Below are 16,508 nucleotides of genomic sequence, written 5' to 3' on the forward strand. Positions count from 1 at the left end.
AAAAATGCTGCCAAAATTCATACCTATTGGAAAAAGGATAATGAAGTGAGATCACTAGAACTGGGCAAGAAACCTTCAAATTACCTCATTTAGCTCCTTTTTAAAAATTCATATTTTATTTTTAAATTGAGGTATAGTTTACTTACAGTATTATATAAGTTTCAGGTATACAACATAGTCACAATTTTTAAAGGTTATACTCCATTTATAGTTATTATAAAAAATTGGGTATATTCTCTGTGCTGTACAATATATCCTTGTAGCTTATTTATTTTATACATAGTAGTTTGTGACTTCTAATCAGATACCTTTATCTTGCCCTGAAAATTTCTCTAGTTCTTTACTTTCATAATTTTTCTTCTCTATTTTTTTTTGGAGGGGAATGAAGCTGGTGGATAGGAAAAGCTGATATTTTTATAGATGATAGAGGAAATATGAAAGCATAAAAGAGAATGCCCTTTGGCTGTTAGGCTATTGGAATGATCTGCAGGTTAAGATTTTTTTGCCACCAGGAATAGAGATTTTTCTCTGGAGAATTCTCAACTTTGGGTCAAATAAGGAGTTAAGATGTCTTACTTGTTTTCATAGCAGCTCTGTGAAGACAAAGGGGGCAGATACCATTTTCATCTTAAATGGGAAAATAAAGTGACAAAGAAGATAAGTGAAATTTATTCAGAGTTATCTAATCAATACTAAATTTGGGGGTAAATTCTAATTTATTTCAGTGATATTTCCACTAGTTGCTGTACTTTAATTAAAATGACATTTAATGATGACTTTATTCACTTTTGTTGTTCAATATAGAAAACACAGACATCTTTATTGGAAACACCTGAAACTAGTTATTGGAAACTTGATTCTAAAGCACCTCCTTCACAAAATATATCTGGAAACTTCCCATCAGCTGATTATGGCAAATCAAAAGATAAAAGAGAACGTCTGTGGACATCTGCCAAAAATACTTTATCTACATCATTACCAAAGGTTTGTTGCTAAAATTTCTAAGAAAGTAGTAATTTTTTTTAGTAAAAAAGAAGTCTCTGTTATCACATACCATATATCTGGTATCACACACAGACATGAAACCATTTTCTTTAAAGTTTCAATTATTTGTTATACCAGCACGAAATGGTTTCATTTTTTTTAATCTATCACTGTTCACAACTTAATGACATCTTGGGCAAATTTTATCACTTTCTGGCATTCACCAGTGCATAGGTCCCTGATGTACAAAATCTGGTTTTGACTTGCATTTTCCAGTATGACCTCAGTTCGCTCCCTTTGCTCTTTACTCGTCATCATCTTGCTGCTGGAGTCTTTTTACTTAGCAGTCAGCCCTGTGGAGCAGGTGCCACTAACAAGGTGGCTCATTTCTAGCTATCTTCGACATGTCCACTTAGTCCATGGGGAATTCATTCAACCTTTCAATGCTAAATGGTTGTGCATAATGCTCTACTTCTGACTCCCCCTTTCCCGGTCTCTGCCATCTATCTTTCTCTAACTTCTTTTTACTTTGCTCAGGCAGACACGAAGACAGATAAACAAATTTTCTGCCTAGGTTTATATCCACATAGGGAATGAGACGCCAGTCTCCCCTTCTTATAAGGCTACTTTTAAAAGTTATATCCTCACTTGTCTTGGGAGTCGTGGGGAAGAGTATTTCAACCTGTCTTTACCCCCTACATGGAAATTTTGTGCTTTAACCTCCCAGTTTCCTTAAAATAACTGAGAATAAGAGAGGTATTTGGTGATTGTTGGGCCTGTTCTACCACCTTTTAATAAGGCTTAGAGAAGGAGCTGGCCTTAATTATAGGTAGCTTTCTTTAGAATGTGTTACTGGCACTTTCCCCCAGCTTTGTGCTTTAGTTGACAATTCCAGAGCAAACGAAAGAGTTCCACTCATATCCTGTTATATATACAATATTATGCACCTCGTGGAATTTATGAAAATTAGTAAAGTACATAGCTTAGCAAGGCTTTAAAAAAAAGATATATTGTTTTTATTTTATTTTTATTGTATTTTTAAAAAAAGAATAGTATTTTTAAGCAAGCCTTTTATATAAAATTATTTTGTTGTATTTACTATTCTGTTATTCAAAATATGAAATGATCTCTGTTGAAGAATGACCTTACTTAAAAAAACTTTTTATTGAAATATATGCCAGAAAAATGCACAGATCATAATTATACAACTTGATGAATCTTTACAAACCAAACTTAACCTTATTACTAGCAATCAGATTAAAAGAGACTATTACTATCACTTCAGAAGAGCTGATTGTTTCCCCTTCCAGTCACTAGCCCTTCCTCCAAGGCCAACTGCTGTCCCAAATTCTAGTATTAGATGTACCTGTTTTTGCATTTTCTATAATTAGAATCATATTCTTTTTGTTTTGACATTTTCCACTTAACATTATGTTTATGAGATTCATCCACATTGTTGCTTGAAGTTGCTTTATTTTTATCTGGTATTTCATGGTGTGACTGTACCACAACTTATTTATCTCTTGTAATGTTAATGGACATTTGGTTAGCTTCCAGAGTGGGCTTTTATGAATAGCATTGCTATAAAAATGTATTGCTTGACATGTACGCATCTTGGCTGGGTATGTCCATAGAAGTGAAATTGCTGGGTTACAGGGTTATGCATAATACATTCCATGTTAACAGATACAGCCTGAGCTGTTTTTACTCTGATACAAAATGTGTGTGTGTGTGTGTGTGTTTTCCCACACCAGCCAATTCGCCAGTTCTCCAGACACCAACTAGGTGTCCTGCAATTTGATTCAATTCTGACACTGTAGTTAATGTAGTTAATGTAGACCCCACAGGTTAAGGGCTCAGTCCCACAAGGTTTCCATTTTAGACACCGTCCTGGCTTGCCACTTGTACTACTGACCAACTGGCTATAAATTGGGGGTTCCCACAATCCCCTTCTCAGGTTTAATAATTTGCTAGAATGACTCACAGAACTCAGGAGATTACTTGCTATTACCAGTTTTTATAAAGGATACAATTTTGGAACAGCCAAATAGAAAAAATGCATAGGGCACAAGGTATGGGGAAAGGGGCACAGAAGCTTCCATGCCTCTCTGGGAGTGCCATCCTCCCAACACCTCCATGTGTCTACCAACCTGGAAGCTCTCTGAACCTTATTGTTTAGGGGTTTTATGGAGGTTTCATTACATGGCATGATTTGTTAAACCATCGGCCATTGGTGATTAACTCAGTCTTTAGCCCATCTCCCCTCCTAGGAGTTCAGGGGGTGGGGTGAAAGGTTCCAAACTTCTAATCATGCCTTGGTCTTCCTGGCAACCAGCCACCATCCTGAAGCTATCATCCTGAAGCACCCCCTACCACCAGTTATTTCATTAGCATAAACTCAGGTAAGTTGAAAGGAACTCATTATGAATAATAAAAAACTCTCCTATCAACATCACTGGGGACAAAGACCAAATATTATACTAAAAGATGCCTCCTGTCAACCCTGTCACTCAGGAAATTACAAGGGTTTTTGAAGTTGTGTTTCAGGAACCAAGGACAAAGACCAAATATATATATATATATATATATATATATATATATATATATATATATATATATAGTATCACACTGCCAATCATGTTTTTAAAAAATTATTGTACCAAATTATTGTACATTCTGGCTACCAGTGAATGAGAGTTCTGATTGCTGCGCATCCTTGTCACCACATGGTATTTTTCATCTTTTTGATTTTAGCTATTCTGGTGGTGTTGTGACCTTACTTTTTGTTTCAAATGAAGTTTTATTTTGCAGTTAATTTTAGGTCTATAGAAAAGTTACAAAGGTAATACAGAGACTCCCTTTATATTCCTCACCCAGTTTTCACCATTATTAACGTCTTACATTACCATGTACATTTGTCAAAACTAAGAATCATTCATTGATACATTACTATTAACTAGGCTTCAGACTTGATTTGGATTTCACAGTTTTTCCGTTAATGTCCTCTTTCTCTTCCAGGATCCAACTCAGGGTACCATACTGTATTTAATTGTCATGTCTTCATCATAATTTTTTTTAAACCCCACGTTTGTTTATTTATTTATTTTGGCTGTGTTGGTCTTCGTTTCTGTGCAAGGGTTTTCTCTAGTTGTGGCAAGTGGGGGCCACTCTTCATCGCGGTGCACGGGCCTCTCCCTGTCACAGCCTCTCTTATTGCGGAGCACAGGCTCCAGACACGCAGGCTCAGTAGTTGTGGCTCACGGGCCTAGCTGCTCCGCGGCATGTGGGATCTTCCCAGACCAGGGCTCGAACCCATGTCCCCTGCACTAGCAGGCAGATTCTCAACCACTGTGCCACCAGGGAAGCCCCCATCGTAATTTTTAATGTAGATATTTACAGCTATAAACTTCTCTCTAAGCACTGATTTCACTGTATCCCATAAGTCTGTTGTATTTTCCTTTTCATTCTCTCAAAGTACTTTCTAATTTTCCTTGTGATTTATTTTTTGACCCATTGGTTATTTAGGAATGCATTGTATTTCCAAATTTGTGATTTTGTTAAGTATCCATCTAGCTGGTTTATAGTGTTGTTCAAGTATTATATTTCCTTGCTGATCTTATGTCTGGTTGTTCTTTTCATTATTGAAAGTGGGGGAATGGAAGTCTCCTACTATTACTGTTGAATTATCTAATTTTCCCAGTTTTTGATTCATGTGCTGGGGGCTATATTGTTAGCTGCATGTATACTTAATACCAATTATCTTTTCTTGATGGATTGACTCTTTACCTTTATAAAATGTTCCTTTTGTCACTAGTAATCATTTTTTTTAAAGTATATTTTATCTGATATTAGCTCTTTTTGTTTACTATTTGCATGGTATATCTTTTATCACCCTTTTACTGCCAACCTATTCATGTTATGGAATCTAAATTGTGTCTTTTGTGGACATGATATAGTTGGATCATGCTTTTTTCCATCATTCATTCTGACAATCTCTGCATTTTGATTGGAATGTTTAATTGACTTACATTTAATGTAATTACTAATAATGTAGAACTTAGGTCCACCTTTTTGTTCTTTGTTTTCTATATGTCTTACGTCTTTTTATTCCTGTATCTTTCCATTACTGTCTTATTTTGTGTTAAATAGGTATTACCTAGTATACCACTTTAATCCTTTTGGTTTTTCCTATACTTTTGGAATAATTTTCTTAGTGATTAGCTGAAAAGTACAGTTAACACCTTAAATTTAGTTTGAATTAATGTCAGTGTAATTTCAATGGTGTATAAAAACTTTGCCCCGATATATCTTTGTTCCCTCTTTTGTGCTATCATTGTCACATAAGTCACATATTTATACATTTTAAGCCCATTGATACAGTTTTATTGCTTTATATATCTGTGTCTAAAAGCAGATAGGAAAAACAGAGTTACAAACAAAAATATATTTATACTATCTTTTATAATTACCTATGCAGTGTCCTTTTCTGGTGCTCTTTATTTCTTCATATGAATTTGAGTCTTGTGTTCTTTCATTTCAGCTTGAAGGACTACCTTTAGTATTTCTTGTGGGGAAGGTCTGCTTATGACAAATTCAATTTTTGTTTATCTAGGAATATCTTAATTTCTCCTTCATTTTTGAAGGACAGTTTTGCTGGATATAGAATTATTTGGTAACGGTTCCTTTTAGCATTTAGATATGTCAATCTTTTATGGACTCCCTGGTTTCTGATGAGAAATCAGTGGTTAATATTATTGAAGATAGCTTGTATATGGTGAGTCCCTTGTCTCTTGCTACTTTCAAGTTTCTCTTTGTTTTTTGACATTTTGGTTATGATGTGTCTAAGTGTGGATCTCTTTGATTTTATCTTCCTTGGAGCTTGTTGAGCCTCTTGGATGTACAGATTAATGTTTACATCAAATTTGGGAGGTTTTCAGTCATTATTTTTTCAAATATTATTTCTGCCCTTTCTCTCTCTGCTCTCATTCTTTTTAAATTTTTATATTTATTTTTTGGGGGCTGTGCCACATGGCTTGCAGGATCTTAGTTCCCCAACCAAGGAATGAACCCAGGCCACTTGCACTGGAAGCACAGAGTCCTAACCATTGGCCCACCAGGGAATTCCCTCCGCTCTCATACCCGTTATGTGTATGTTGGTATGGTTGATGGTGTCCCACAAGTCTCTGAGGCTCTTTTCATTTTTCTTTTTTCTTCTTTCTTTTACTCAGATTGGATAATATCAGTTGAACTATCTTCAGGTTCATTGATTCTTTCCTCTACCTGCTCAAATCTGAGGTTGAACCTCTTTAGTGATTTTTTTCATTTCAGTTATTGTACTTTTCAACTCCAGAATTTCTATTTGGTTCTTTTAAAAATAATTTCTATCCATCTGTTGATGTTTCATTTGGTTTGACATTGTCTTTATACTTTCCTTTAGTTCTTTAGACATTTTTTTTTATCTCTTACTATAATATGACTTTAAGATTACTATAATATGTTCACTTTGAACATGTTTAAAATAGTTCGTTTAAAGTCTTTGTCTAGGTAGTCCAATAACTAGGTTTCCTTAGGGATAGTTTCTGTTGGTTGCTTCCTCACACATGTATGGGCCATTATTTCTTATTTGCACAGCTTATAATTTTGTCTTGAAATCTGAACACTAAAAATGTAAGTGACAAACCTGGAAATCAGATTCTCCCTTCTCAAGTTTGTTATTTCTGCTTGTCATAGTTTTTACTGTTTGTTTAGTGATTTTTCTAAATTAATTCTGTAAAGTTTGTATTCTTTGAGTGCCACTAAAGCTCTACTAGTTAGCTTAATGCTCAGCTAATGTTTTAATAGAGATTTCCTTAAATACCTGGATCAATAAATCTCACAATCTTTGCCAAAGGACTATAAGTTTGTGTTAGGGCATGCTTTCAACACTCAGCCAGACAGTAGAAAACTCTGCCTTAGCCTTCAGTTTCTGCTTTTGAAGACCCTCAAGAGCTTAGGGCCTTCTCATGTCTTTCCTGTGCTTACTCACAGCCCTGTCTCTGAGCATGGCTTTCTGTATTTCCAGGAATATATCAGAGTTTTTCAAAGCCCTTATGGACATCTTATTTCCTAACTGTCCTTTTAAGGTTTTTGGTTAGTCTGTCATTCACTCAACTGTTAATCATTGCCTCAGGGAGCTGCAAAGTTAAAACACTTGTCTTTAATTGTTTTTGACAAATATTATTCCCTGCCCTACACACATCAAGGAGAAAGAATTTTTTTTAAACTGAGTGAGCTCTGAGTTGTGTCAAATACCGACAGTCCTGTAAATGAAATCATCCAGAGAACCACTAGGCAGGTCAAGTAATGACAACTCTTTGGGAATAAAACTTTGAAAGAACTTCCAGTTCTGTTTTGCTGTGTCCATGGCTGCCAGGCTGGACCAGGAATGTGGGCTGTTACTTTTTAAGGGTACTGTAGAGCTAGAGAGCAGGGGATGAGATGAGGAAGAGTTAAGAAACTGCTAATTTTGCTCTTCTTACAAAAGTTCAGCCATTAACGACAACAAAAGCTCTCCAGGTTGTTGCAAGCTTTTTGTTAATTTCCACAGTTCTAAACAAGCTGATTCTGACCACCTTTACCAGCATTTTTGTTGCTCTGTGGAAGAGAATATTTTTGGAGCTCCTTATTCTGCCATATTTGCTGATAGCAGTGCCCTTACTTTTTAAAGATACTTTATAAAAATTATAAAACTTACATATTACAGGGTAATATGGAATACTAAACATTGACTAATGGAATTACTTTGTCAAAACATAAGCAAACTTTTTGTCGAATAAATCAGTAAGTATTTTTATGGAGTGAGAAAAGCTTTCAGGTCTTAGGTCTTTATCACTGTTAGAAAAATTAAAGTCTCTCTTAAGATTGTTGACTGCTGAAGCTGGAGTGCCTCTTTTCTCTCTCTTTCTCTCTCTCTGCCCCTCCCTCTCTTTCTCCCTCTGTCTCCCCCATGATTTTTTTTCAAAAACTTCTGAATTAAATTCTTATCCAAAATTTCTACTTCATATACATGCCAATAATAATGGAGAGTTATTATTGATTGCTAAAACCTCAACTTGCCTTTATTAGTAATATATGTTTTATTTGATGGGATAACATATTGTTTTTCTTTTTGAATAGGCATATACTGTGAAGACACCAACGAAACTAAAAATTCAGCAAAGAGAAAAGAAGAATGTACCCATTGAAGAAAGTAGTAAAAAGAGAAAAATGGTCTTTGAGTTTGATATTAATTCGGATAGTTCAGAAACTACTGATCTTTTGGTAAAATTATTACAAATAATCAATATTTATTATTTGCTTACATTATTATATTTCTACATTATTTCTTGATGTATATGTATAATATATATGCATAGTATCTATTATTGCAATACTGAAAAAAGTAGAACTCTACTATAACACAGAACTCTCTACTTTTGCAGCATTTTAAAGAAATTAGGGTTAAAAAATCTCCCTAAACTTCAGAAAACATGACATTTTGAAATACTTGATATAACATAGTTGTCATATGAGAGGACTAACCCTCTTGTTTTCCAGAAGAGTGTTATTTCTTTTCCTTTTTTTTTTAAAGAAAGGCTACGTGAATATCTTTAATCTTGCTGCAGCCAAATTTGTTATTCAAGATCCCTCTTGATTTTGCATATTATACATGTTCTTTTATTTTATACCACTTATTGGTTGAAATCTATATCAAGGTATTGGTTGAAAACTATAACATTTCTATGATTCTTAATGGGTTAATATGTTAAAGATGACATGTTTAAGGAGGATAGTTCCCCTAGCAGTTTGTATCACCAATTACTCCCTACTATGAGTATATTAACACATATCAGTATTTTCTAAAGTCATAATAATGATTTATTGAGAATAATTAAACTTATACTCATTTAATTTAAAACCAGATAAACCTTACTACACAAAATGGAGCAATTTACCAAAGATTCTTAATTATAAAATTCCAGTTAGAGTCATTTGTTTCATTATTCCAACTCATAGCTATGAGATCCTTTAAGCTTTTATACTGCTTTGGGATCCTCTACTTTCACTAGTTCTGGAATAATGGTCTCCCATTATCAATCACATTTACAGGGCATTTAGAGCCATTCCCAGGGAAAGACACAGGCTCAGAAAAAAAACCAAGAAAATCTCAAATTTTCACCACAGGCTTATCCAATGCACAGAGACAATTTTTTTTGTACTCGGGCCTCTCACTGTTGTGGCCTTTCCCATTGAAGAGCACAGGCTCTGGACGTGCAGGCTCAGTGGCCATGGCTCATGGGCCCAGCTGCTCCACGGCATGTGGGATCTTCCCGGACCGGGGCACGAACCCATGTCCCCTGCATCAGCAGGCAGACTCTCAACCACTGCACCACTAGGGAAGCCCCACAGAGACAATTTTAATAGTAAAACGAAAAGCAAAACAAATCTAAATAAATAAACAGAAAACCCTGGGGAAGGGGAAGAATCTGATTTGCAGATGTATCAAATTATAAGATTAAAGTGGCTAGTTTTCAACAACAACAACAACAAAATCACAAGACATATGAAGAAAAGGAAAGTATAGCCTATCAAAGGAACAAAACAAATCAACAGAAAATGTCCATGAGGAAGCTCAGATATTGGACTTACTAGACAAAGACTTTAAAAACAACCATCTTAAAGATGTTCAAAGAGCTAAAGGAAGACATAGACAAAAATAGAAAAATGTATGAATAAAATGAGAATAGCAATAAAGAGATAGAAATTGTAAAAGGAACCAAGAAGAAATCTTGGAATTGACAGTACAGTAATTGAAATGAAAAGTATGTTAGAGGGATTCAAAAGCAGATGTAAGTAAGCAGAAGAAAGAATTGGTAAACTTGAAGATAGGACAATAAACTATTGAGTATAAGCACAGAAAAAAAGGAATGAAGAAAAGTGAACAGAGCCTCAGAAACCTGTGGGACACCATCAAAAAAATCAGTATATGAATTATGGGAGTCCCAGAAAGAGAAGAGAGAAAGGGGAAGAAAGAATGTTTGAAGAAATGGCTGAAAACTTTTCAGATTTTGGTGAAGTAAATGAATCTACAAATCCAAGAAGCTCAATGTATTCTAAGTGGATAGATTCAAATAGACTTACATCAAAACACATTATAATCAAACTGTTGAAAGAGAGAATCGTTTTTAAAAAATACATAATATATTTGTTCCCCTGTGCTATACAGTAGGTCCTTGTTGGTTATCCTTTTTAAATATAGCAGTATGTACATGTCAATAGGAGACTCCCTAACTATCCCTTCCCTCCATCCTTCCCCACCTGGTAAACGTAAGTTCATTCAAAAAACAGAGAAAATCTTGAAAGCAGCAAGAGAGAATCAACTCATCATATATGTTACCCTCAATAAGATTATCAGCTGATTTCTCATTAGAAAGCTTGGAAGCCAGAAGTCAGTGGGTTTACATATTTAAAGTGCTGAAAGAAAACATTGTCAGCTAAGCATTTGCTATCTGGCAAAACTGTCCTTCAAAAATGAAGTAAAATTAAGACATTCCCAGATAAACAAAATCTGAGGGAGTTGTCACTAGACCTTCTCTTCAAGAAATGCTGAAGGGAGTTGTTCAGGTTGAAATCAAAGTATGCTAGACAAAGAAATAAAAGATCTCTGATAAAGTTAAATACATTGGAAATTATAAAAGCTGAAATGATTGTAATTTTGGATTTTGGTTTCTAACTTCACTTTTTATTCTCTACATAATTTAAAAGACAAATGCTTAATTAATCTGTTGTTGGACACACAATATATAAAGATGTAATTTTTTTTTTTTTTTTTTTTTTTTTTTTTTTTTTTTTTGCGGTATGCGGGCCTCTCACTGTTGTGGCCTCTCCCGTTGCGGAGCACAGGCTCCGCGGCCATGGCTCACGGGCTTAGTTGCTCCGCGGCACGTGGGATCTTCCCGGACCAGGGCACGAACCCATGTCTCCTGCATCGGCAGGCGGATTCTCAACCACTGCGCCACCAGGGAAACCCAAGATGTAATTTTTGACATCAGTAACAGAAGGAGAATGGAGCTGTATAAGAGCAGTTTGTGTAAGCTATTGAAGTAAAGTCGGTATAAATTCAAATTAGGTTACTATAATGTTTGATCATTAAATGTAATCCCCATGGTAACCACAAAAATTATCTATAGAATATACACAAAAGGAAATGGGAAGGGAATCAAAACATTTTACTACCAAAAAAGTCACCTAAACACAAAAGAAGAGAGTAATGGAGGAAATGAGTGACCAAAAACAAACAAACAAAACATCTATAAAGCATATAGAAAATGAATATCAAAAAAGGCAAAAGTGGGCTTCCCTGGTGATGCAGTGGTTGAGAGTCTGCCTGCCGATGTAGGGGACACGGGTTCGTGCCTCGGTCTGGGAAGATCCCATATGCTGCGGAGCAGCTGGGCCCATGAGCCATGGCCACTGAGCCTGCACATCCGGAGCCTGTGCTCTGCAATGGGAAAGGCCACAACAGTGAGAGGCCCGCGTACCGCAAAAAAAAAAAAAAAAAAAAAAAAAAAGGCAAAAGTTAGTCTCTCCTTATCAGTAGTTACTTAAATGTAAACAGATTATACACTCCAGTAAACAAAAAGAGACTCATGTTAGCTTTAAATTTGTTAAATGTGAAAGGATAGAAAAAGATATGCAAATAGTAACCAAAAAGCAGGTGGGATGGCTATACTAATATCTGACAAAATAGACTTTAAATCAAAAAGTACAAGAAACCAATAAGGACATTATATATTAATAAAAGATTCAATACAGCAGGAAGTTATGAGAGTTTTAATCATTTACACATCTAATAACAAACCCTTAAAATATATGAAGTAAAGCTTTATAGAACTAAAGAGAGAAATAGACCATTACCCATTAATGGTTGGATACTTCAATACCTCACATTCAATAACGGCTAAAACAGCTAGACATAAGATAAGTAAGGAAATAGAGGTCTGGAACAACACAAACCAAATAGATTTAATAGCTATGTATAGAACACTCAATCCAACAAATCCTTCTCAAGTGCACATGGATATTCTCCAGGATAGATCACATAGGTCCCCAAACAAGTCTCAATAGATTTAAAAAGATAGGCATCATATAAAGTATCTTCTCTGAATACAAAGAGATGAAGTTAGAAATCAATAAGAGAAGGAAAATTAGAAAATTCACAAACTTGTGGAAATTAACACACTTCTAACCAACCAATGGATCAGAGAATAAATCACAAGGGAAATTTGACTTAGAGATGTATGAAAATGAAAAACACAATACACCAAAACTTATGTAAGACAGAAAAAACAGTGCCCTAAGGGAAATGTAACAGCTGTAAATTCCTACGTTGAAAAAGAAATCAATAACCTAACTTTATGTCTTTAAGGAACGAGAAAAAGAAGATCAAATTAAACCCAAAGCTGACAGAGGAAGAAAATAATAAGGTTAGAGTGAAGGAAACAACAGAAAATCAATGAAGCCAAAATCTGTTTCTTTGAAAAGATCAATTAAATTGACAAACTTTTGGCTAGACTGACAAAGCAAATACCTAAAGTCAAATATAATTGGAGAGGTTATTACCAACATTTTAGAGATAGAGAATACTGTGAATAATTATATGCCAACAAATTAGATAACCTAGAAGAAATACACAAATAGAAAAACTACTTGAAATACACAAATTACCTAAATCTGCTCAAGAAGAAACAGAAAACCTCATCAGAGCTGAGTTAGTAATCCAAAACTCCCAACAAAGAAAAGTCCTCAACCAGATAGCTTTATCGATGGAGTCTACCAAATATTTAAAGACTTAACACCAGTCCTTCTCAAAGTCTTCCAAAAAATTGAAGGGAGAACACTTTGTAACTCAATTCAATAAGGCCAGCATTACCTTGATACCAAAGCCAGATGAAGACATCACAAGAAAGGAAAATTGTAGACCATTATTCTTTCTGAACGTAGATGCAAAAATCCTCAACAAAATATTAGCAAATCAAATCCAACAGCATAGTAAGAGGATCATTTACCATGACAAATGAGACTTATCCAAGAAATGCCAGAGTGGTTCAATATAAGAAAATCAATATCATATACCACATTAATAGAATGAAGGGAAAAAATCCAAATGATCATCTCAATTGACATGATAAAAACTCATAAAGCTAGGACAGAGGGAAAATTCCTCAACATGATAATGGGTATGAATGAAAACCAAAGCTAACATCATACTCAATGGTGAAAGACTGAAAGCTTTCCCCCTAAGATTAAGAATAAGATAAGGATGCCCACTTTCACCAATGTTAGTCAGCATTGTACTGGAAGTTCTAGCCATGGCTTTTAACTATTAGACAAATACAAAAAACAAAGAAAGAAAAATAAAAGGCATGCAAATGTAAAAAAGAGGTAAAACTGCCTCTAATTTGCAGGTGACATGATCATATCTATACATGGAAAATCACAAAGCCTAAACAAGAAAGCTTCTAGACCTAATAGATAAATTCAACAATGTTGAAGGGTATAAGATCAACATATGAAAATCAGTTATGTTTCTATACGCCAACAATGAATAATCCAAAAAGGAAATTAAGAAAACAATTTTAGTTACTATACCATTAAAAAGAATTAAATACTTAAGAACAAATCTAGCCAAGAAAGTAAAATACTCATACACTGAAAATTACAAAACATTGCTGAAAGACTTAAAAATAAAGAAAAAAATTCTATGTTCATGGATAGGAAGACTTAACATTGTTAAAATGTCAATACTACCAAAAGCAGTGTACATATTTAACATGTTCCCTATCAAATTTCCAACAGCTTTTTTTGGCAGAAATGGAAAATTCGATACATTTATACAGATTTGCAAGGGGCCCCAGATAGCTAAAGCAATCTTGAAAAACAAAGACAACATTGGAGGACTCACAGTTCCTGACTTTGAAACTTATTACAAAGCTAGTAATTGAAATAGTATAGTACTGGCATAAAGACAAATATATACACCAATGTAATAAAAAACAGAGCCCAGAAATAAATCTTCACATATATAATCAGTTGAGTTTTGACAAGAGTGCCAAGATCATTCAATGGGGAAAGGACAGTTTTTTCAACAAATGGTACTAGGAAAACTGGATATCCACATGTAAGAGAATGAAGTTGGACTCTTACCTTACACCATATACAAAAATTGACTCAGAATGAATCAAAGACCTAATCGTAAGGACTAAAACTATGAAACTCTTGGGAGAACCTTGGGAAAATCTTCATGACATTGAATGGCAAGGACTTCATGGATATGATGACACCAAAGCACAGGGAAAAAAGAGAAAATATAGGTAAATTGGACTTCATCAAAATTAAGAACTTAAATGCATCAAAGGACTCTATTAAGAAAAGTGAAAAGACAGGTTAAAGACTGGGAGAAAATATTTGCAAATCATATATCTGACAAGAGATTAATATCCAGAATACATAAGGAACCTCTCGTAACTCAATGACAAAAAACAAGACAGTTGAAAAATGGGCAAAGGACTTGATCAGACATTTCTCCAAAGGAGATATACAAGTGCCCAATAAACACATAAAAGATGAATGCTACAGAGTTATAAGGACAGACAAGTTTTTGTTGTTTTAAATTAGGTTACTTTATTCTTTTTATATAGGCAGCCATTAATGAACATTCAGTTACCATGCACTAAGCAAAATTTTAATTATAGTTTACAATATGATTTTTAAAATAATTTTTCTAAGTTGGTCAGTTGGTGCATACTGATTTGAGTGTACCTGAAAAGTCAGCTCTTTGTGACTAAGTGAATTCTGCTGAAATCTTAGAATTCATGAAAATGGCTGAATATTTTCATCCATGAAGCTTCTGAAATTTGTGTTAAGTATGACTTTAATGAGCAGGAAAAGATAATGTGAACTGATTGCTTAGCTGACTAAATTTACGTAGCATATTCATTAAGGAAATGGATTCTGGAGCCAGCCTACCTGGATTTGAATCCTGGCTCCACCTCTTACTAGCTGTGTAGTCTTGGGCAAGTTACTTAATATTTGTGTATCTCAGTTCTTCACCTTTAAAATGGGGATAATAATAGTATTTGTGTGTCATAAAAATGTTGTGAGGATTAAAACTAATTAAAATATGCAAAGTGCTTAAAGTAGTACCTGACATAAAGAACATACTGAATTAGTGTTAGCTATTATTATTTGGGAAAATATTCATAAATTGATAATTGACATTTATAATTTTTATAGGATTATGAATGCTTATTATAAGGCCTAAGTGTATTTAAATAAGGTGGGGAGAAGGGTGGGGAAAGTGATAGTATGAAGACTCTGAAACGGAAATAGAAATGAGTAGAAAAACACTATTCATACACATCTTGTATTCCACATAACCTTTTAGACATATAGTTAATAGAATCAAAATCTAGGTCCTTGTTTGACAGATTGAGGATTTATTTTGTCATTGTCTTCTTTCTTCAGTCTTTAAAAATTTTTTTTCCTCTTCTTTTCCTTTCCCCTCTCTCCTCTTTTATTCTCCCTCCTTGTACTCTTCCATCTCCTTCTCATATGTGGGATGTTGATTTTATATTTCTCTTTAAGAGCATGGTTTCAGAGGAAGAGACATTGAAAAAACTATACAAGAAGAATAATCCACCAATTCCTCAACTTTGTGTCAGAACACCAAAAAAGGTAGTTTTAAAATTTTATTTCAGAAAGCAAATTTCAAAAGCTGGATTTAATTCTTTTTTTTTTTAGTTAAACATATTATGATTTTATTTATTTTCTATTCAGACTCCTTCATCTCTAACAACCCCTGGATCTACACGGAAGCTTGGAACGATGAGGAAAATGCAGGAGGACCGTTGGGCTGCAATTGCTAAAATGGATAGGAAACAAAAACTAAAGGAAGCAGAAAAGCTATTTGTTTAATTTCAGAAAATCAGTGTGATTAAGTAGCCTATATAACAGCAAATTTATAGTTAATTTTTTTATTCTTATTTTCTACAGAGCCATTTTCTGAAATTGAGACTTTTGATATTTTCATAAATAATTTGTTTTTATTTTAATATTTTGGCCTAAATGGGAGATAACCACATGTTACTTAAAAACTTGTAATTCTATTCAGATAATTAGATGATTATATTTTGGTTTTACCTTTTTTGTATTCATGAAAGCTGTTTTGGCTAAGTTTTCACACCTGTAAAGTTGTCTGTTGAACACTAGGAACACATTACTGAGATTTACTATTTATTCGTTACTATTAAAGTATTTTAGATGCAAATACTTCTCATTGATTCTGTGAGGTCATCTGAACAGTTAATCATTATAATTTTTAAAATAATTTTTTAAAAAATTTATTCAACTTTAAAAAAAAAGTCGTTAATATACTTTTATTTTTTATTTTTATTTTTTGCTGTTTTGGGTCTTCGTTTCTGTGTGAGGGCTTTCTCTCGTTGTGG

At 34.1% G+C, this 16,508-nt stretch overlaps 1 protein-coding gene across 2 annotated transcripts in view; it reads left to right on the forward strand.

Annotated features, from left to right (window-relative positions):
* SYCP1 (synaptonemal complex protein 1) overlaps positions 1-15,978 on the forward strand; it is a 161,623-nt gene extending 145,645 nt beyond the window's left edge. For both annotated transcript variants that reach the window (XM_059037095.1, XM_059037102.1), the window contains 4 exons: positions 805-984; positions 8,140-8,283; positions 15,649-15,738; positions 15,841-15,978. In XM_059037095.1, coding sequence (XP_058893078.1) covers positions 805-984; positions 8,140-8,283; positions 15,649-15,738; positions 15,841-15,978 — 552 coding nt within the window. The remainder of the gene's footprint in view (positions 1-804; positions 985-8,139; positions 8,284-15,648; positions 15,739-15,840) is intronic.
* The last annotated feature ends 530 nt before the right edge of the window (positions 15,979-16,508 follow it).

Source organism: Kogia breviceps, chromosome 1 (genome assembly GCF_026419965.1).
Source record: "Kogia breviceps isolate mKogBre1 chromosome 1, mKogBre1 haplotype 1, whole genome shotgun sequence".
NCBI classification, from domain to species: Eukaryota; Metazoa; Chordata; class Mammalia; order Artiodactyla; family Physeteridae; genus Kogia; species Kogia breviceps.